The sequence below is a fragment of the Mustela erminea genome, chromosome 3, assembly GCF_009829155.1.
Source record: "Mustela erminea isolate mMusErm1 chromosome 3, mMusErm1.Pri, whole genome shotgun sequence".
Classification (NCBI taxonomy): Eukaryota; Metazoa; Chordata; class Mammalia; order Carnivora; family Mustelidae; genus Mustela; species Mustela erminea.
The window spans coordinates 132303360-132324082 of NC_045616.1; the positions used below are offsets into that span (position 1 = coordinate 132303360).

The 20723-nt window shown below is 37.4% G+C and overlaps 2 protein-coding genes and 1 long non-coding RNA gene across 12 annotated transcripts in view; 2 read left to right on the forward strand and 1 right to left on the reverse strand.

Annotated features, from left to right (window-relative positions):
- The window catches only part of PRKAA1 (protein kinase AMP-activated catalytic subunit alpha 1), a 32422-nt gene extending 17732 nt beyond the window's left edge, over positions 1-14690 (forward strand). For all 5 annotated transcript variants that reach the window (XM_032337518.1, XM_032337519.1, XM_032337520.1 and 2 more), the window contains 6 exons: positions 1605-1749; positions 3088-3175; positions 5706-5930; positions 7314-7800; positions 7913-8039; positions 11774-14690. In XM_032337518.1, coding sequence (XP_032193409.1) covers positions 1605-1749; positions 3088-3175; positions 5706-5930; positions 7314-7800; positions 7913-8039; positions 11774-12018 — 1317 coding nt within the window. In that variant the 3' untranslated portion in view covers positions 12019-14690. The remainder of the gene's footprint in view (positions 1-1604; positions 1750-3087; positions 3176-5705; positions 5931-7313; positions 7801-7912; positions 8040-11773) is intronic.
- A 2009-nt stretch (positions 14691-16699) lies between these two features.
- Positions 16700-18227, reverse strand: LOC116586949. The gene is made up of 3 exons (XR_004284219.1): positions 17897-18227; positions 17031-17231; positions 16700-16736 (listed from the first exon to the last, which is right to left on the reverse strand). It is a non-coding gene; the product is annotated as an uncharacterized LOC116586949 (long non-coding RNA).
- A 102-nt stretch (positions 18228-18329) lies between these two features.
- The window catches only part of TTC33 (tetratricopeptide repeat domain 33), a 31221-nt gene continuing 28827 nt past the window's right edge, over positions 18330-20723 (forward strand). Inside the window, exon 1 of one of the 6 annotated variants that reach the window (XM_032337527.1) lies at positions 18330-18413. Coding sequence is in view for 1 of the 6 variants with exons in the window: in XM_032337526.1 (XP_032193417.1) it covers positions 19025-19137 (113 nt within the window). In the remaining 5 variants the exon portion in view is untranslated. The other 5 variants (XM_032337528.1, XM_032337530.1, XM_032337531.1 and 2 more) reach the window with 5 other exon arrangements.

The window sequence follows — 20723 nt, forward strand, 5'->3', positions numbered from 1 at the left end:
CTATTCTACAGTTTAGTGATTCCTCTTAAAAAAAAAAATTAGATTTAATTTAGTTAACATACAGTGTATTAATTAGTTTCAGGGGTAGAATTTAGTGATTCATCAGTTGCATATAACACCCAGGGCTCATGACATCAAGTGTCCTCCTTAATGCTCACTGACTCCTCTTGATTACTGTTGTCATTTCTCTTGCTCTTTCTGTCTTTGCTAAGACACTTTTTTTGTCTTTGTTAAAACACTTTTGCTAAGTTAAAGTGTTTCAAAGTGTGGAGACAGAAGGTTTAATCTGCCATGTTTAACTGGAAATAGGCTTTAACTTTTCTAATACTCTTTTGTAGACCTCCCTTCCTTTATCTTCTGTATTGTATTTATTGTCAATATAGTATAATTTTAATTTTTGTAGCCTCTTTGGTTTACCTGTTATATTTTGTTTAATCAGTTTTCTTTGACATTTAGAACACATTCTTATGTTCATTTAGTATATTTGACATAAAGTTGTATTAAAAAAGCGAACCTACATTTCTTCTAGAAATAAATGAGATTGCTAACACATTGTTATTTTCTCTAGAAGAAGGGTATCCATACTACTTCAATAGTTTTAATTTTGCTTTCAAAAGAAATTAAGTTTATCTTTTCTCCTAGATTGTCCATGTCTTGTGAAGTATAGAAGTCTGGTTTTAGAATGCTAATTTGTGGCCTCTGTTAGAGAATTGCATATTAGAGTCCTTTGTCTAGAGAATTAATAGGCTGTTTATTAAATGTTACTTCTTGGTGCAGGCTCATCCAAGTAATGGTAATTATTCCTGGGGAAAAGAATCATAAAGTAAGAAAATATGGATAAATGGAATGAGAAGTTTTTTTGTATGAGAACTTTTTAAAGAATATTTTTAAAAATGTTAGTTGCTACATAACTTTTTTCAGAAAACAGACTTAAAGATACATGCTTTTTATATTTTATAGAAGAAATTAATAAAAGGTTTTTTATGTTAAAATTAAATGTCTTTTTTTGAGGACATATAATTTGGTTGCTCACTAATTCATTAAAAATCTTTAATGTTACTTCCTCATATAGTCTAAAATATTATCATCCATCCCAGCATAATTCTTTGTGCCCTTATTCTGCTTTTTCTTTAAAACACTCCTGGATGTTATATTTATTTCTTTATTGTCTATTTTCATCAACTAGATGAGGGTCTTTGTTTTATTCACTGCTGTATCTTGAGTGCCTGAAACAGTGCATGGCACATTAAAGATGTTCAATAAATATTTGTTAAAGGAATGAAGGATTAAACATATCCAATTTATAGGAGAGAAAATAGGTTTAGTTTCAGGTAGAAATTGAAACTATTTGACATAGCGCATGAAATACAGAGGAAAGCAAGCTATTAAAATGTATTTGGAAGAATGGTAATAGAAAGTCAAGTTACTGATTTGGATTCCAGGGTCCTCTTAGCATTTTGTGCTGTATATATCCATCTTGTCCCCATTTCAAAAGTATCTCGGGAGGTTTCGTGCATTTTGACAGTCTTATAGGTTGGAGAATTGTAGGTAGAAGAATTTCTTCTGAAAAACATATCTTTAAAATGCCTCTCTACTTTTCTTAGCTGGATGAGAAAGAAAGTCGGCGCCTGTTTCAACAGATCCTTTCTGGTGTGGATTACTGTCACAGGCATATGGTGGTCCATAGAGATTTGAAGCCTGAAAATGTCCTGCTTGATGCACACATGAATGCAAAGATAGCTGATTTTGGTAAGGAGATTTTTATAGTTTCCCATATTCATTATGTTTAACAAATATCTATAGCATTCTTCAGATAATTTTTACTTCTACACAATGGATTGAGTACCCCAAAATAGTGTATCCTTATCATTTTGTCTATGAACATACAAAAAGAAGACATAAGGAATTCTCTTCTTAGCTTTTTGTTTTAAAAATTGAGTCTTATGACAATGGGTAAATAATTTAAGTAGGCAGCCTTAGAAGCATCATTTGGTTTGCGACTATTTGTGAAGAAGTTAGCAACCTTATTTCCAGTGTTTTCCTTTGATCAAGTATAGAGCAAGAGGAAAGAGATTGGAATGGAGCTACTCAGACTCTGAAAGCCAGAGGTAAATTATATGAACAAAATTTAAAAAAAAAGTAAAATATTTTAAATGATAGGAAAGCATAATTTCAGCTTGGAGGAATATTATTTTGATTGTCAACAATGAATTTATTTTTCCTTTATTTTCTATGTAAGTTGCCACTGACATTATTAAATCTAAGAAAATGAATCTCTGCAACTCTCTTTTGCTTAGCTTCAGTTCAAATCAGAGGAGATTGTTATAACTACGTTCCTCAGTTTTGGATATATGTATTATAATCTTTAGAGATTCATTGAGCACTGTCAGCTCTGAGCTACTGATTTGCTGCTGCAATATTGTAACTGACTGACTTATTTGACTTCCTTATTCCTCAGTTGTCATGATGATGATTATTTGTTTTGTTCTTTTTTTTTTTAAGACTTTATTTTTAAATAATCTCTATAGCTAACCTGGGGCTTTTACTCACAGTCCTGAGTGTAAGAGCTGCATGCTGGCAACTGAGCCAGCCATGTGCTCCGGTCATGATTATTTTTATTTAGTGCATTTTTGAGGAGGCAGAGGTTTCTTCTTGGAGTAAAACTGTGCGGAAGCTTTGATATTCAAAGTTAATGTTTTTTTATTTCTTTTTTAAAGAATCAGAACAGGGGTTAATAGAAACTTTGGACTTTAATTCTTCTACTCATCTATTGTACATTTTTTCCTAGTAGTTTCTATATTAATAAATTTAAATATGCCAAGTTTATTCTAGTAAGCAGAATAATCAGTAGCTTAATATATGCTCATTAAATTCCAATAATGCACTAACTTTAAATAGTGAAATAGATTACAAATTTTAGGACATAATGGCAAAATATTTGGGAATAGTAAAGACAGAATTTGTTGAAACAAAGGACAAAATGATGATTTATCACTTTAATGCAAATTAAACTTTATTGTTTAATGGAGTTTTATTTTTATTTTTGTCCTTGGAAAGTCTTGAATAGTTGATTTTGTGCATTTTCAGGTCTTTCAAACATGATGTCAGATGGTGAATTTTTAAGAACAAGTTGTGGCTCACCCAATTATGCTGCCCCAGAAGTAATTTCAGGAAGGTAGTATTTGACACCGTTTCTTCCACCCCAGTACATTTATAATTGTCTTTTTCTCTTAGATTTATCTATCTATAGTAAATTCTAGTGAAAGGAAAGACATGTAAGGCTTATTCTTTCCTTATCCAGAAAGTGTTATGTTTTAAGACTAAAACATAAGTGAGTAAGAATTAAGGATTCCATTTATAGAAGAGAATATTGGTTTGGAAGTCAATACTGTATATAAAGTAGTTAGATGAGAATATGTCTCACTTTTTCTCCCAGTAGAAGAAATTGACGGTTTAAAACTAGCAGGTTTCTTTTTCTTTAAAGATTTATTTATTTTAGGGACGCCTGGGTGGCTCAGTTGGTTGGGCAGCTGCCTTCGGCTCGGGTCATTATCCCGGTGTTCTGGGATCGAGTCCCACATCGGGCTCCTTGCTCCGCGGGGAGCCTGCTTCTCCCTCTGACTCTGCCTGCCACTCTGTCTGTGCTTGCTCTCGCTCTCTCTGACAAATAAATAAATAAAATCTTAAAAAAAAAAAAAAGATTTATTTATTTTAGAGAGAGAGCATGTGCATGTGTGCATGTGAGATTGGAGAGGGGAGAGGGTGAGAGAGAATCCTAAGCAAACTCCCTGCAGAGCATGGCGTCTGATGGTGCAGGGGGGGCTCAATCTCAAGAATCAAGACCTGAGATCGAGCCCTGAGCCAAAATCAAGAGGCAGAGGCCCAACTGACTGAGCCACAGCAGCTCACAGATCCTAACACCAGCAACTTCTAGAGGTCACACATTAAAAATTTGAATATAGAAATAACCTACTAGTTAGAAATGGTTTACTTAGGTGAAGAGTTAAACCTGTAATGTATACCTTTAATTTTTCAGATAGAAGGCATTTTTTTAAAGATATATTTACTTATTTTACAGCGCAATCCAGAGTGTGTGAGCCAGTGCACACACATGCATGAGTTGAGGGTGGGGTAGGGGGAGAGGGAGGGAGAGAAATCCTTAAGCAGACTCCCCGCTGAGCGCAGCCCCGTTCCCAGAGCCCTGAGATCATGAGCTGAAGCAAAATAAGAGTCGGATGCTTAATTTGACTGAGTCACCCAGGTGGCCCTGATAGAAAGGCATTTTGTAGTAGCTTTATGTTTATGGTAAGGTGTCCTGGGGAATTGGACTGAAGTATGCTAAAATCTTCAGACTTCTTTATTTTGAATTTTTCATTTTTAAATCTTCTAGAGACTACAGTATTGTAAGAATTCTAACCTCTTAATTATTGGCCATCAGCATTGAGAGCATGAGGATCTTTGTACAGTACATAGCTTAGATGGCAGGAAAATTGAATTTTTTGAAGAGTAATTTTTCTTGGGGCACCTGGGTGGCTCAGTGGGTTAAGCCTCTGCCTAGGACTCAGGTCATGATGTCAGGGTCCTAGGATCGAGCCCCACGTGGGGCTCCCTGCCCCTCCGCCCCTCTCTGCCTGCCTCCCTGCCTACTTGTGATCTTTCTCTCTGTCAAATAAATGGATGGAATCTTAAAAAAAAAAAAAAAAAAAAAAAAAAAAAATTGTTCTTCACTCTCCTACAAAAATCGAAGAGTTAGGTTTACTAATTTTTGTAATTAACTTTTAATAACTTTATACTCAAATCCTCTTTGAATGATTCACATTCTAATTCACAATGCAGATATACTATGGTATTTTCTGTCTGTTTTCATAAGCTTGCTTGCCTAGTCTGCTCAGAGAAATTATATTTGGGTAAAGGCATGACTATGAATAAGGCAGAAGTATTTAATTTTAAATTTATCAAGGTTCATCATTATCTTTTTATATCAGCTTAATGTTCAAAAAATGCTTTTAAATTCATTTGTGTCATGTAAATTGTTTTGGAAGAAAACAGTTCAAGACCTTGTGGTAGTGTTAATTAAATAGAAGAAATGTATTATAAATATGCATATATACGTGGGTCATTAATGAAGTCTCCTTTTTCAGTTTGGATAGGTCTTCCTGTGAGGTCTGGATGAGTGGGAACTTTTACTCAAAGCAGTATTTATGGATCATTTCAACAATTTATTTCATCAGTTTATAGACCTCCTTTCCCCAAAACCAGACTGAGCTAACAGCCTTCAGTAGTTAAGTCAGTTGGCTACATTGTATTGCAAATACCAGTTTAGAATCTTCTGTGAACCAGTCTGGTGGGCTTTCTTCCACAGCCTCAGGTCCTTTTTGCCTCGGTAGGAGGTCTTGGGCTATTGGGAGAAGTGGGTTTAGAGTTCATCACTAAAGAACATTCTTAACTGATGTTATAAGGACCACAGAAAGGTAGTAAGAACGGAATTTTAGCTATAGTCTAAACTTTAAAAAATTCTTGACTTTTGTTTTCAAAGATGATACTGATAGAATTAGTATAGAATCTTTATGTGTAGTGTGTAGCGATGACCAAAGAAACCACACTCTAATAATGCTTTTTATAAAGTATCCATATTTAAAATTTTTGATTGATTGACTCTCAAGTTTCTAATGATTACATAATCCAATTAATGTGTCCTGTTACAGATTGTATGCAGGTCCAGAGGTAGATATATGGAGCAGTGGGGTTATTCTCTATGCTTTATTATGTGGAACCCTTCCATTTGATGATGATCATGTGCCAACTCTTTTTAAGAAGATATGTGATGGGATCTTTTATACCCCTCAGTATTTAAATCCGTCTGTGATTAGCCTTTTGAAACATATGCTACAGGTGGATCCCATGAAGAGGGCCACAATCAAAGATATCAGGTAATAATGCAGCTTGGAGATTATCAGATCTAATAGTTTCAATGATACAAGTTAAGTGAAAGAAAAAGTTGCAGGACAGTATGTACAACATAATGCCATTTTTATATTAAAAAATACAGTATATAGGCACATTTATTTTATTTTGGAATTTAAAAATACACACTGAACAGGCACCTTAGGGAAAGAAGATTAGTAGTAAGGAGGGCTTTTGCTTTTTCACTTAGCATCTTTCTTTTGAAATTGTAACAATGAATATTGTATTGTTTTTAAATTTGAAAAAACCACTAGTGTGAAGTAAAAAGGACCCTGGTGAGATTTACATTTGTAGTGACTCTTCAAGATTTCTGTAGTATGCCTCATATTTGACTTTCATGTATTCTCATTAGGATTAATACTTTTCAGTAGTAGTAAATTTCTGTTTCGCTGTTTGAGTTCTGATCTTTTCAAATTACTCTTTTCTTCTTTTGTTCATTTCAAGTTATAAAGAATTTTAATTTAAGGTGTAATTTTGGGCTAGTACATACTGAATCACATGTGAAATTACTGGTTTATAAGTTTAATATGGAAGGGCATGTTCACCACCAGTGGAAAAGGACAAATCATTCTCTAAAATTTAAAATATCTAAGTGAGAGATCCTTTTTCTTGTGTTTTACATATTTTTTCCAATTTGAATGTAATGTGTGACAACTGAAAAAGACTTAGAAGACACCCAAAAAATAGAGAACTAAAATGATTTCTAATTCTGTCACCCAGAAGATAGTCCTTATTCTTTTGGGTGTTTTGCTTTCTTTATGTTTCTAGTTTTAGCAGTTTTGGACATAATTCAGGTGAAACATATCCTTTTATATATGAAGTTAGGAAACTCTCAGTTCCTTCATTAAAAATGCAGAGATATTTTTATCTTCATAGAACTGTTTTGTGAAGTGAGATAATGTACAGTAAGTACTTAGCCTGAAACCAGCCACATGGTAAGCATTCAGTGAATGATACCTGTTTTTGTTGTTAGGGTTTTTTCACCTGACATTATATTAAAAGAGAATTATAATGAAGCCACAGAATATGTTGTTTTTCTGAGCTGGAAATTAGCTGGTCTTTGTCATTTATTTGTCAGTCATTTGTACCAAAACTTTAAATAAAAGTGGAGACATTTCTTTTCCTGTTGGTACGGCACTGCTTTCTCCTTAAAACCAGAAGGAGGTTGAAGCATTTCCTCCAGTGTATACAATGAAATGTGAGCCAGAAGAGGAAAGTCTGTTTGAAAAAAATGAAAATATAATATGAATACAAATATAAATGAATTCATATCCTAAACTCCCCAAACTGTTACTTGCAGTCTCATCTCTACTCAAAATTCTCCTCCTGACCCTGCCATTTTCTCTCAGGGAACATGAATGGTTTAAACAAGACCTTCCAAAATATCTTTTTCCGGAGGATCCATCATATAGTTCAACCATGATTGATGATGAAGCCTTAAAAGAAGTATGTGAAAAATTTGAGTGTTCAGAAGAGGAGGTTCTCAGCTGCCTTTATAACAGAAATCACCAGGACCCTTTGGCAGTTGCCTACCACCTCATAATAGATAACAGGAGAATAATGAATGAGGCCAAAGATTTTTACTTGGCAACAAGCCCACCTGATTCTTTTCTTGATGATCACCATTTGACTCGGCCCCATCCTGAAAGAGTACCATTCTTGGTTGCTGAAACACCAAGGGCACGCCATACCCTCGATGAATTAAATCCACAGAAATCCAAACATCAAGGTGTAAGGAAAGCAAAATGGCATTTGGGAATTAGGAGTCAAAGTCGACCGAATGATATCATGGCAGAAGTTTGTAGGGCAATTAAACAGCTGGATTATGAATGGAAGGTAAGAAAGAAAGGGCAGTCTGATTATAAGCACATTTGGCAAACTTGTAGTCTATAAAGTGTTTTCTAGAAGAACTGCTTTTGATTTTGTTTTTGTCCATACCATACACTAGGTTGTAAACCCCTATTATTTGCGTGTTCGAAGGAAGAATCCTGTGACAAGTACATATTCCAAAATGAGCCTACAGTTATACCAAGTGGACAGTAGAACATACTTACTGGATTTCCGTAGTATTGACGGTATGTACATCCCACAGAATAACATAGTTGACATACTAGACTTGTTACCTAATTGGCTTTTCAGTCTTTGATTCTTTTGAAGCTGCTGCTGCTGCTCCCCCCCCCCCCGCCCTTTTGGAGAAGGTTTATTGAGAGAATTTCCACAGTGAAGTACCCCCACATAAGAGTAGTTTGCACGTTTCAGCTTGTCTTGTTTAAATCTGGGGCTGTCCTTCACCTGCTTCTGGCATTTTAATGGGCTCTGAAAAGGGCAGATTTCTCCCCTTGACGTCAGGGTCATCTTCAGTTACACCCCCAGCCTTTGCCTGAGGCAGATCCTAGAGATTCGCTTCTGGCCCGGTCCTTGAGCCACAGATGCTCTTTCAGTTGCCTTCCATTGATGAGTAGAACATCCTGACTCTCAGGTGGTGCCTCCTCTTGTTTCGGTCGCTCTCCCTGGGTGGTTGTGCACCCAGATGCTGGTTAGACCCTCGGTCATCTTTTCTTTGTTTGGATTTGGATCTTGACCTGACTTGGCCACTCCTAGTTCACCCAGTTGAATTCAGGTAGCGAGAAAGCTCACAGCAGAGAGAACACAACCGCCTCGATTGAGGCTCTGCTTACCTCTTTCAAAGCTTCTTGGATTGTTCCTAGTAATTCAGTAGCAAAGGAGTATAAAATGTGATTTTGTGCCTCTGTGATGTCAGCATTTATGAATCGTGTTTTTCTTGTAATCTTACAGTATATTGTCCTTTTAAGATTATCTTAAAGTCAGATGCAATCTGATCCTAAAGTGATAGTTTCTGCCACATTTCTGGTTTTTGGTGTGGTTCATTTTGGTAAGATAAAATGTTTTATTTGGAAATAAACGTTGATTTTTTTATTAAGTATTTTTAATATCTGATATTTAATATTTTTAATTTTCATTTAAAAATTAAAGTACAGTTAGCTTTTAGAGTTGATTGATAAGGCAATGTGAACAGATTTGATTAGTAGCTCACAGAACAAGAAATTATTTGTCAATTAAGCTTGCAGGGGACTGAGAGAGAAGTGTTTTGGACAGGTTAGGGACTTAACAGTTATTTTTCTCCTCTCACCCAGTCTTTTGCTCCCAGCCTGAAGCTAGAGATATATCAAAGATATGCATCCTTTATTAGTTTTGTGAGAGCTGCATGATTCCAATTTTATCTGTCTCTCAATAAAGTGTTCTTAAATAACCACTTTTTTTTTTTTTAAGATTTTATTTATTTATTTGACAGAGAGAAAGAGAGCATACAAGCAGGGGGAGTGGTGGGTAGAGGGAGAAGCAGACTCCCTGCTGCTGAGCAGTGAGCCCAGCCCCGATGCAGGGCTTGATCCCAGGACACTGGGATCATGACCTGAGCTGAAGGCAGACGCGTAACTGATTGAGCCACCCAGATGCCCCAATAATAGATAACTTTTATATGAAGTCACTGTGTAAGAATTCCTGGGACTAAAGCATCTTATGTTCAAGATAACTGTCATAATTAGTTGAAAGTGATGTTGTTAACTTTAATTTTAGATTGTTGTCCATTTCTGTTTATCTACAGTCATAAACAATCAGAGACAATCGATGGTCAAATCACTGAAATATTCATACTTTTTAAGTTGGGTATTTTATTTTAGTTGGTCATCAAAATGATGACATTACTGCAGTATAAAATCTTTAAAGTACGTTCTTGAGTTTTTTTTAAAGAAACATTATTGTTTTACTGTTTCAATATTTTGAAAACCTGTACTTAGAAAATATATCTTTGATTACCATTATGTATAGTTTGCTATACATAACTATACTTAACTATTTAGACCGATTGAGGCAAATTATTAATTGCAGAAAGCAGACGTTTTTGTTCTTATTTTATTTTGTTGTTGTTATTTTTAAATGGGAAAAATACCTTGTATGCCAGTGTGCCAGTGTATATATATATGAGTAGATTATAATAGACTTTTCATAAATGTTGTGATACCAAACATGGTTTGAATTTTTTTTTTTTTTTAAGATTTATTTATTTAGGGGTGCATGGGTGGCTCAGTTGGTTAAGTGTCTGCCTTTGGCTCAGTTCATGATTTCAGGGTCCTGGGATCTGGTCCCACATTGGGCTCCCTACTCAGTGGGAAGTCTGCTGCTTCTTCTCCTTCTGCTGCTCCCCCTGCTCATGCTCTCTCTCAAATAAGCAACTAAAATCTTTTAAAAAAATGTTTCAAAAATTTATTTATTTGAGAGAGAGAGTAAGAGGGAAAGGGGTATAGGGAGAGAGAGAACACCAAGCAAATTCCCCACTGAGCATGGGGCCCTATGTGGGGTTTATCCCATGACCCTGAGATCATTACTTGAGCCGAAATCAAGAATTGGATATTTAACTGACTGAGCTACCCAGGCACCCCTGAAATTTATATTAATTCAGATTTCCCATGTATGTACACTCTTAAAAACTAATTTATGTTATCTGTTAAAAAGCCTGATGGAACACAGGTGATTCACAATTCAAGTAAATACTCTATCCCAGCATTATTAAAGAGTATAACTATATATATGTTCTCTCACAGCAGAGCCTTTAATTAAGTACAAGTATATAGCAGTTCTTCACTGGCCAAATCAATTGAATTAAGATTTATTACTACTCTGTTCATCTAAGGTTATATGGAACTGTTAGATGAGATTTACCTATGAGTTTTTTGTCTTTATAAACCAAAGGATAGTACCTTTTTAGTGTCAGAAAGACACAGGTTTGAGTGGTGATAGAGTGGCTGGAGCTGTTTGTCTGCTTCTCTCTCTGTCCAGATGCTGTTTATCTGCTAACAACATACTAATGTTGTCTGCGATATGGAATGTATTTTATATTTCTTATTGTATTTGGATCAGATTTATAACCTTGGGTTTATTAGCCTCTGAGTTTGCCAGTTGAATGGGTGTTTACTGTTTTGTTCTGTTTTAAAGATTTTATTTATTTGACAGAGAGAGAGAGAGAACACAAGCAGGGAGCGGCAGGCAGAGGGAGAGGAGAAGCAGGCTCCCTGCTGAGCAGGCAACCCGATGCAGTGCTCGATCCCAGGACCCTGGGATCATGACCCGAGCTGAAGGCAGATGCTTAACTGACAAAGCCACCCAGGCACTTTGAACATTTACTGTTTTTGTACTCTGTTTCCAACTTTAGTTTTTCCTTGATTTCTGTTTGTTAGAATCATTCTCTTCTATGAGATCTTAACTATGAAGAGCAAATGGGAGAGTGAAAAGCACTGAAATGATAGGAGATACAGGTTCTAGATTTACCTCTCTGTTCATTTATTGCCTATGGCAAGTCACTTCACTTTCTGGGGTTTCTATTTATTTATCAGTAGAACAAAGGGTGGGATGAGATGATTTCCAGTGTTATTTCCAAATTTTAAGTGCATTTATTCTATGATTTTAATACAGAGGGATTAATTTTTATCACTAGGGAAGGATGTTTATTGAGTCCCATGGTTATTAGTTTATTGGGCTTTTAGCTTTGGATTGCAAGACTGATGAGTAACTGTGTACTGTACCCAATCTTGATCAGCCATCAGGAGAATACATACTGTAAGGAAAAAAGGCAAATGGTTTTAACACAGACTCATCACCTCTATTTTAGAAAGTATTCAGCATAAACATGGTTTTAGTAGCTGGTCATTGGTCTGAAAGAAGCAAATTAAATGCTATTAAACTTTTGGGGGGTGTCATGGATTATAATACATTGAATTTTTTTTTTGTCCAGATGAAATTACTGAAGCCAAATCAGGAACTGCTACTCCACAGAGATCGGGATCTGTAAGCAACTATCGATCTTGCCAAAGGAATGATTCAGATGCTGAGGCTCAAGGAAAATCCTCAGAAGCTTCTCTTACCTCATCTGTGACCTCACTTGACTCTTCTCCTGTTGACTTAACTCCGAGACCTGGAAGTCACACAATAGAATTTTTTGAGATGTGTGCAAATCTAATTAAAATTCTTGCACAGTAAACCTAAAACTTTGCTTATTTCTTTGATAGCAATAAGCATGCATAATAAATAATAGCCAAATGCTTCCATATATAATCAAGTTATACCTAATTATAACTGAGGATTGGCCTTTTGGAATGCAGTTTGCACAGGAATTGGAATATGATTAATAGTTAAAAGCCTAATGTGCAAAAATGAATTAAGATAATTTTGTTCATTGTTCAGTAGGCATATAGCATAATGTAATATTCACAATGAATTATAGGTCTCTCAGGCTCACTTGATATTTGGCTATTTTATATTTAGTGTAGACAGGGCTTTGTAGAATATTAATTTACCATAAAGGCCTTCATATATTATTACATGTTGATGTGTTATATAACTGCTTCATAAATTTATTCAATAAATATTTGCCTAGAATCCCCAGAGATCTTTATAGGTGATTTTGTTTTGGGGGCTCCTTATCTTCTTAAATAGCAAGTATCTTCTAACTGTAGTGACAGTCTGGATGACTATTCCATATCTCTTCCCTTAATATTTTTTAATATCTGGTGAGCACATCAAAGATATTAGACACAATTAAAATTTTCTCTTTAGCTTGGTAAGTCCAAAAATGCACAGAACTTATATATTCAGATACTCTAGGCACTAAGGTAAATCTTAGTTTGTCTTACTATATTCTGTATATAAATCTCTTTTTGTCATAAGAGCTGAGCTGCATATACTATAAATCATGTTTTTGTCAATCTCACAAAGTTCGCTGCTCATGTCAGTATTGAATGTATATAAAAAGTTTCTAGTCATTCAGTTATGTATCTTTTAAATTGATTTAGCACACAGAAAGAACATTTCTTACAAATTGTTTAAATGCTCAGATACGACTTTTTCTCCCAAATTTTATTGTGAACATTTTTAAAAACAGAAAAATTGAAAGGCTGTAGGTTGGATCACATGTGTATCTACCACTTAGATTCCACATTGGTCAACGTTTTGCCATGTTTGGTTTATATCTATATCTGTATCTATATATATAGATATAGTTGTGTATGTGTGTGTGTGTGTGTGTGTGTGTGTGTGTGTGTGTTTATGCTTTTTCCCCCTGAACCACTTGGCTGTTGCTGACGTAATCACCCTCAACATTTCAAGCATTTCCTAAAAATAATGACATTTTCCTAAAACATAAAATTAGTAATTCCCTAATGTCATCCAACCATGCCCCAGTTGCCCTCCAAATTTCTTATATAGCTCATTATTTCAAACTAGGATTCAGTGAGTTTACACATTGCATTTGGTTCTGTCTCCTTAGTCAGATAGGACATTATTATTTTAGTATAATATGGAACAGATTGGTTAGTGCTTCTAAATGGTCACATACGTTTTGGATTTTAGTCACTTTTTAAAAGGTAGCATTATGGGAACTGCCTAAAGATGGTTAAATATCTTTGTACGATCTCTATATTTTCTTTTCCTTGCTCTTTCCTTTTTCCTAGTAGCATTCCGTAATAGTTGTAAATGAAAATTTAAAGTCATATCAGTTAAAATTGGTGTCCTGTGTATGCTAATAATAAAAAAATACTATATCACACATAATTGCCTTATACTATTTTAACTCCAAGGTATTGATTTTTTTGGTATCGATCATTTTTCCATTGCAAAAGAGCTATCTTATTTCTCATTTCATATCTTTGTATTATAGAAATGTTTTTGGCAAATACAGTGAGCACCTATGTATTCAGACAGTAATGTACTCAAGTGTCTTGATAGCTTACATACTTAACTGTCGTAGATTTGGTTCCAGCGCCCCTAGAAAGGTGCACTGAATTCAAAACTTGTTTCTTTTTGTCCAGGGCTTCTCTATTCAACTTAGAATCTGAAAGTTGTATAAACTAATAGGAGTTCAACTTAAATAATAAGTTCACAAGTGTATTTATAACTTGTATGTGGTCCCGTGTTTTGGGGAATATTGGCTTAATGTAAGGTCTGTAAAATGCAGCATTATGTTCCTGATATTAAGAACAGAAGACTGTATTTTTAAAGTTACAAATTTGTATATAACTAAGGCATCTTCATAATGTCTCTATAAGCTGTTGAGGGGAGTTCGGGAGAACAAAAGGAGGAACCAATTAAATAGGACCTTCTAAAAATTGTTAATTTTGTAAACTTTGCTTCTTATTAAGTTATTGTGATTCCTTTTAGTTACTGAATTTTATTTTGAAGATATTTAAATATTGCACTTGTACAAATAGTATGATAAACGCACAGATTATTGCAGTAAATTCTTTTTTAAGCTGGGATATTTGAAATGACAACTTTTGGTTGAATATGTCAAGGTTGCATCAGAACTTTCAAAAATTTGTAGTCTGCAAATTCTTACTAACTGAAGATAAAGGGAGTCAATGCAATGATTTTTAATCTTTTTTTATTATCTTTTCAGCAATTTATATTTTTTGTGATTTTCTGCAACCATATTTTTACTTTGTCTTGACAACTGAAAGATGTATAAGGTTTTTGCCAGAAATGTACTGTATACATAGTTTTAAATATAACAGATTTTACTGATATGTAAAAAATTTTGCCATTAAAATAAATGATTTCTCACCGAGAGGAACTTTTCTACAGGTTGGGGGATATGGGAGCTTAATATATCTAATTTAATTTCACTGAAATAAACTCCATTGCTTTTACTTTGATTATATTTTCTCTTGAGATGCGTTTGTAGTTTTTCAGTTTTAAATTATTTTATACAAAAAGATGAGAGCACACTCTCCATCCCCCCTTCCCTGCTTTTTGCAGTGCTACCACTTAAATGAATGAATGCTTGGTGGACTGTGGACTGTGGCTGGATGGAGAGCTTTGTGCATCTGTGCTCTGACTGGCACCTTCCAAATAAGAGATAAGTGTGTTGTATAAATCTTTTCCCCTAACTCTTGTCCATCTTCTCCACCCACAGCAGAAATCTCATTTTCATTGTGAATTCTCCTGACAAGGTGACTGAAATTCCACGTACAACACAACTATACATTGGTGATAGGGTAGAAATCAATCTTCGTAGTACAGTATCTCTGAGATGTGTTCATGTTTGTTTTGACTGGGGTATATTTAAGCATATAATTTAAAATACTTTGATGTAAAAGATGGATGATAAAGAAAAACATCATTTTTCATGTTACATTGTGCTTAAATTTTTTAACTTCTGGGAAAGCTAAGAAAAAAAGCACCTATTCATAGACCACCTGTGCATCTTTTTGACAATGTGTCTAATTATAAAATACAGTGCTTAAACACATCTTAGCATTCAAATGTGATCTTTGTCTCAACTAAATTACTGATTTTTTATTTCATCTAAAAACCACCTGAACAAAAAATACTAAGATGAATACAATAAAAGCCAATGTAGTTACCCATTTTCTTTGTTGTCAACACTGGATCTGGTTAGAATTCCACTACTGTTAGAATTCAACTATAATGAAATCTTACATCCCATATGGCATCATTAGGCAGGGCTTGATTGAGGTAGATTGTTGGCATTCTAAATCTTTAAAATAGTTTGACAGTTGTAACAAAACAGTACTAAAGAATGTTATGAATAGCATGTAAGATTGTTTTTTAGGGAATTTATAAGTTGCTCTAGATTATTTTCCCTGACTGTATAAAATTGTACAATAAATTTTCTTGTTTGAAATATCAATATTTATTGAACTGTCCTATTGTAGACAAATAGGCTGTTCTATTTATTGTGAGTGCCAATAAATGGTAACTATGACAAACAGAGGATTTCCAGCAACTTGGAAAATGATTATATTGTCAATTAACAGCATGAGAAATGTATTAAATATACTCTAATAGGTACTTCAAGTTCATAGGCTTAAGTAAGTGGTAGGTAGTGTGAAAACTTGGTGTGGGAGGTTGCCTTTACCAGTGTAAAACTATTTGAGAGTTTTAGGAAAAGATCCCTAGAAAGGGGTACACCTTCAAGTACCACTTAATAATTTGCACTGCAACCCATATGCCCTCAAACAGCTACTATGAACCAAGCACGAAGAATGTGACCATAAGGCCTAAAGCTGTGGTGAGTGTCTTGTCAGGGAGATACATGTTCTTTAAAGGCTATAGAGGTATGTAGCTTAGAAAAGTACACAAATCATAAACATTTGGCTTGATGGATTTTCAGTGTTTTAGATTTGCAATGAACATGGCCATGTCAGCTTCTCCCCATATTAAGAAACATGCTGCTACCTTTGTGTCTTTCATAATTAATATCAGAAGTTATATACTTCTATATGATACACTTCTATGATATGACAGTATATTCTGGGCAACACCATGAACTGTTTTTCTTGAAGTTAACGGGCTCCATTTGTTTACTTTCAGGGTAAGGCCTATCACTACCCAAGCCTGAATAACCAGCTGGACGGCTGGTTGTTTTTCTAAATAAGAGTTGTATTCCACAAAAACGTATCTATTTCAGTTTATAATGCAATCTCACAAGTGCTTTTACTTGAGACATCGTACTTCAATACACAGCAGAAGTACTTTATGAGCATCAAGGGTCATTTTAATAAAATAAGTTTTACTGCTTCATGAAGGATATATATATATATATTTAAAGATTTTATTTATTTGACACAGAGAGAGAGAGATCACAAGTAGGCAGAGCAGCAGGCAGCGGGTGGGGGAAGCAGGCTCCCCGCTGAGCAGAGCCGATGGGGGGCTCGATCCCAGGACTCTGACATCATGACCTGAGGAGAAGGTAGAGGCTTTAACCCACTGAACCATCCAGGCGCCCCACTGAAGGATATTTTTGAGTGGTCTTTTTTGGGGGGGGGTACTATGAGTGTGGTGGAGAAGAATACAAGGACAGCTACACAGTTTGGTATCATTGCCTTGATGGCTGAGCTGCCATCAGGTTTACACACCACTGCTTTTCCGTTACCAGGGCAATGTCAACGTTGTGAAAAGGCAAACGACGTCTTACTGTGAACAGGAAGATAATGTGAAAAGGTCTTGGCAACCCTCGGGGGTCTGAGGCTTACCTCGGAGCATCATTGTTCCACAACAGCGGTTCTCAACGGGGCAGGGGTGGGGGAACGATTTTCCTTCCAGGGACCTCTGGCAGTGACTGGAGACAATTCTGGTCGTCACAACAGGTGGTAGAGGTGGTGGGAGTGGATGGAACCGAGTGGGTAGATTCCAGGGATGCCGCTGAACATCCTACCCCGCACAGGAGAGCCTCCCTTTCCCCAACAAGGAGGATGCAGTTTGAAACAGAACGCTGAGGTTGAGAAAGCCTGGTCTACAGAAATGATCTTCCTTCGCACAAGGTAGCTACATCGGCAAATCTACAATCCTATTTTTTCAATTTCCTGAACAGTTCTCTGCGATACATTTTCCCACTTAATTATTTTCAAGACACAAACTGATGAAGTTCTAGAACCTAGAAAGGTGAGGTGAGGTGAGGAGAAGGGAGGTTTCAACGGGAGTTTTCACACGCTAAAGAGGGCCTACCAGGTGCCAGGATTTCGGAGGCCTACCGGAGGCCTTGCCCTGGCGGCTTGATCCATGCTGTCTTCAGACCAGCCATTAACATTAAGATAGTTGGGAGACTTTTTGGTGGGGGGTCACAATCCTGCTATCAATCGTCTTTGTTAGTGAGATTTAGGACATTTGCAAGCCAAGGGAGACTCCGGCCTAGCAGGATTGTGAGCTCCGCAAGTTAACTATTTGCTTATTGTTCCTGGCAGTCGGGGCTGCCTGAGGGATGCTACACACAGGACAGAGGGGAAGCGGATGGGGGGAGGGGTACAAGGCGCCAGCTTTTGCTTTGTCCTCAGCCAGCCTCGTGCTCCCTCATCAAGACCACAGCTACTTTCAGGTTATACTTTTTATGGGCCCAACTTACCTGTTTTTTCCAACGTGAAGCCTACGTTTGAACCAGGGGCCTCTCTCCCCGACCTGCTGCCCTGGACTCCTTTGCCATGGAGTTTTGCTTCTGTCCTTTGTGTCTGGCCGGTCTCTTAGGCTGTAAAGTCCTTTAGGGGAGGGTCCTATCGTAATGGGATGAAATACTCCCAAATCTTTTCCCTCAGCCTCGACTGTTCCATCGGCGTACTGAACGGGGCACGCAGTCTGGCTGGGGTTGCCTCTCTCTGCGCTCCCCTCAGCGCGCGCAGCCCTGGTTTCCCGCGCTCCCGCGCACTGCGGTCGCCTGTGCGCCAGACGCTCCCGGTTGCTACTAGAGGGCGCTCGGGGCGCGGGTGGCTCAAACTACAAATCCCAGAGGGTAGTGGGGTGGGAACGGCCGCAGTGACCTCTGGGATTTGTGGTCCCGAGAAAGGGATTGACAACCACAAGGACTCTGAGAGTCGCCTCTTCCCTGCCAGTCTCTCGGCGTGGTTCCGACGCCCCTGGTCGGCCAGGTCAGTTTCTTGGGAGACCTAGCGCCAAAGGCGGGTCGGTAGGAGGTCCAGCAGGGTAGCTTCCGGTTCCGGTGGGTAAAGGCAAGCACAATGTAAACACGGGCCCAGGGGAGTGGTCGTCAGGTAAGTGGGGTTAACGCTGACCATGATGGAAGCTGGAGGAAGAATCCTAAACGAGGCTGGTGCGTCTGGTGGTTAGGGGAAAAAGCTTCAGACGTCGGAGTTGACACCCAACAAGGGTGTGGGCAGAGCGGGGACGCTAAGGTTGATCTCTGGAGACGGGCGGTTCCAGGGGGTCAGGCCCTCCCTTACGCCTGCGTCAGGAGCGGCTTCCGCGTCTCCACGGAGGCCGGGGCTGCTTCGACCTTCCCTTAGCGGTGGGAGGAGCGGACCCGAGCTTGCTTCCCACCCCGCGATGGGGGTGTCTGCAGCTGAGCACGGCCTGGTGAACTCGCGGGGGACGTCCAGGGCAGCCTTTATGAACTTCGCACGGGGAACTTGCTAATACAGGTTTCTCTGTTACGGTGCCATTTTCGGGTAAATCGCTTCTTGAATTTCTGACCTCCGAGTACATCCCGGTACCCGAAGGATGCTGTTTCGGTTTCCTAAGGATGCTGGCGGTTTCTCGTCTTTGGTGCTGCATCCTCCAGTGTAGTGAAGACATGCATTCTGGGCTTGTGGCTGGGAGAACTGTCCAGCCGTCCACAGTGATTGAATGCCTGCTGTAAGGATCGTTGGACCAACAGAAGAATTTAGAACCCAGCTTTGTTGTTCAGAGTTTTCATGGTGTTCATTAACTATACGTCTGTATTAAATGAATTTGTGTTGTTTCATGAGTTTAATGTGAAACCTATAGGATTATGATTTACCCATATGACTTCTTACCCAGGTGAAAAAACGTAAGGGCTGGGATGTTGGCGCCTTGTGCATCTAACTGTAGACTCAAGAAAGCCTTATTTATAAGAAGTTTTAATTTGACGTTCAGATAACCTTATGGAACAACAGACTAGTACTAATTAAGATACCTGAATCAACTCTGAGTGTTCCGTTTTTCAGGTTAGAGACTGTTTCGCATATATCTTAGGACTCACCCTCCTTTTAAGGCTGCCAACTTTTATTTTTCAAAACTTAACATCCTCCCCTCCAGGAAGCCTCAAGTGTCAACATTGAAGTTATAGTATCCTTTTTTACTCTCTAATAACACTTATTCTGGAGTATATTGACCCTACTCTTGTCGTCTTGTTTTGAAGACAAAATACAAAGCTCTGCTAATGGTCTTGGGAACCGATTCATGCTTTTTAACCTCGAGTGGGACCTTGATACTGTTTGCTATCTTTATCCATCCCGTGTTGCTTTTCCTGTTTTCCCATTCTCTATAGTGATTACTTTGGAACTTTTCTATTCTTCTCAAATACTCAAAACTGTTTCTTTTCCCTTTACTTGGAGCTGCCTATTTCTCTGGGAAATGTGAAGCTTAGGGATAGGAAATCCTTCATTATTTTTTCCCCCTATCCCTGAACTTGCCTGTGCTTTTCACTCAATATTAACTCTTGTCTGAGAGGAATGTATTTTTTTCTCTCTCTTCAAGACTAAACTTCTCAACTACTAGTGGTAATCAGGCCTTGTATACACATGTAATGTCATTCTCGCCTGACCTCCACAGCCTCTGACCTCTAGGAGAGCTTAAAGGATTTGTGGAGGAAGATGGCAGAAACACCCAAGGCAGTGTTGTGTGTGACTTTTTCCATATATGGTTGAGAACCTCCATCTGGGGTCTAAGCCTGTCCCTGTCTTTGACATTTAGAACAATGGTTTGGGTTGAAGATCTCTGTTCCTTTTTCCTTTCCTCTCCATCTTAACCCCTGCTCCCAGTAATAATATAGACTCGACTGATGATTTTTAATGTAATTTCCCTACATAAATATACCAAATTGTCATCTGTTAACGGGGTTCCCACATTACCTGGTTCCTCACATTGCTGAATTAGAAACAAAGTTGCATTTGGAAACTTGAAGCCAGAAAATGTAATTATCCTCATTCTTCTCATAGGGACAGTTACAAACACTAGAGTTCTTATCTAGATATATTAACTTGGTATCTTATGAGACCTTCCTAATGATTTATTCTTTTACACTGTCTTAACTCTGTGCCTCTGGCCTTCTGTTCCAATGTAACCACACTTCATTTTGAGTCATTTCTTGGTTCTTCCCCTAAGTTACTTAAAGTCCTCTTCAGACATAGGAAACTCATATATATATATCATATAAGATATCTCCTATATTATAACGGGTCTGGGAAGAGAGTTTGGCA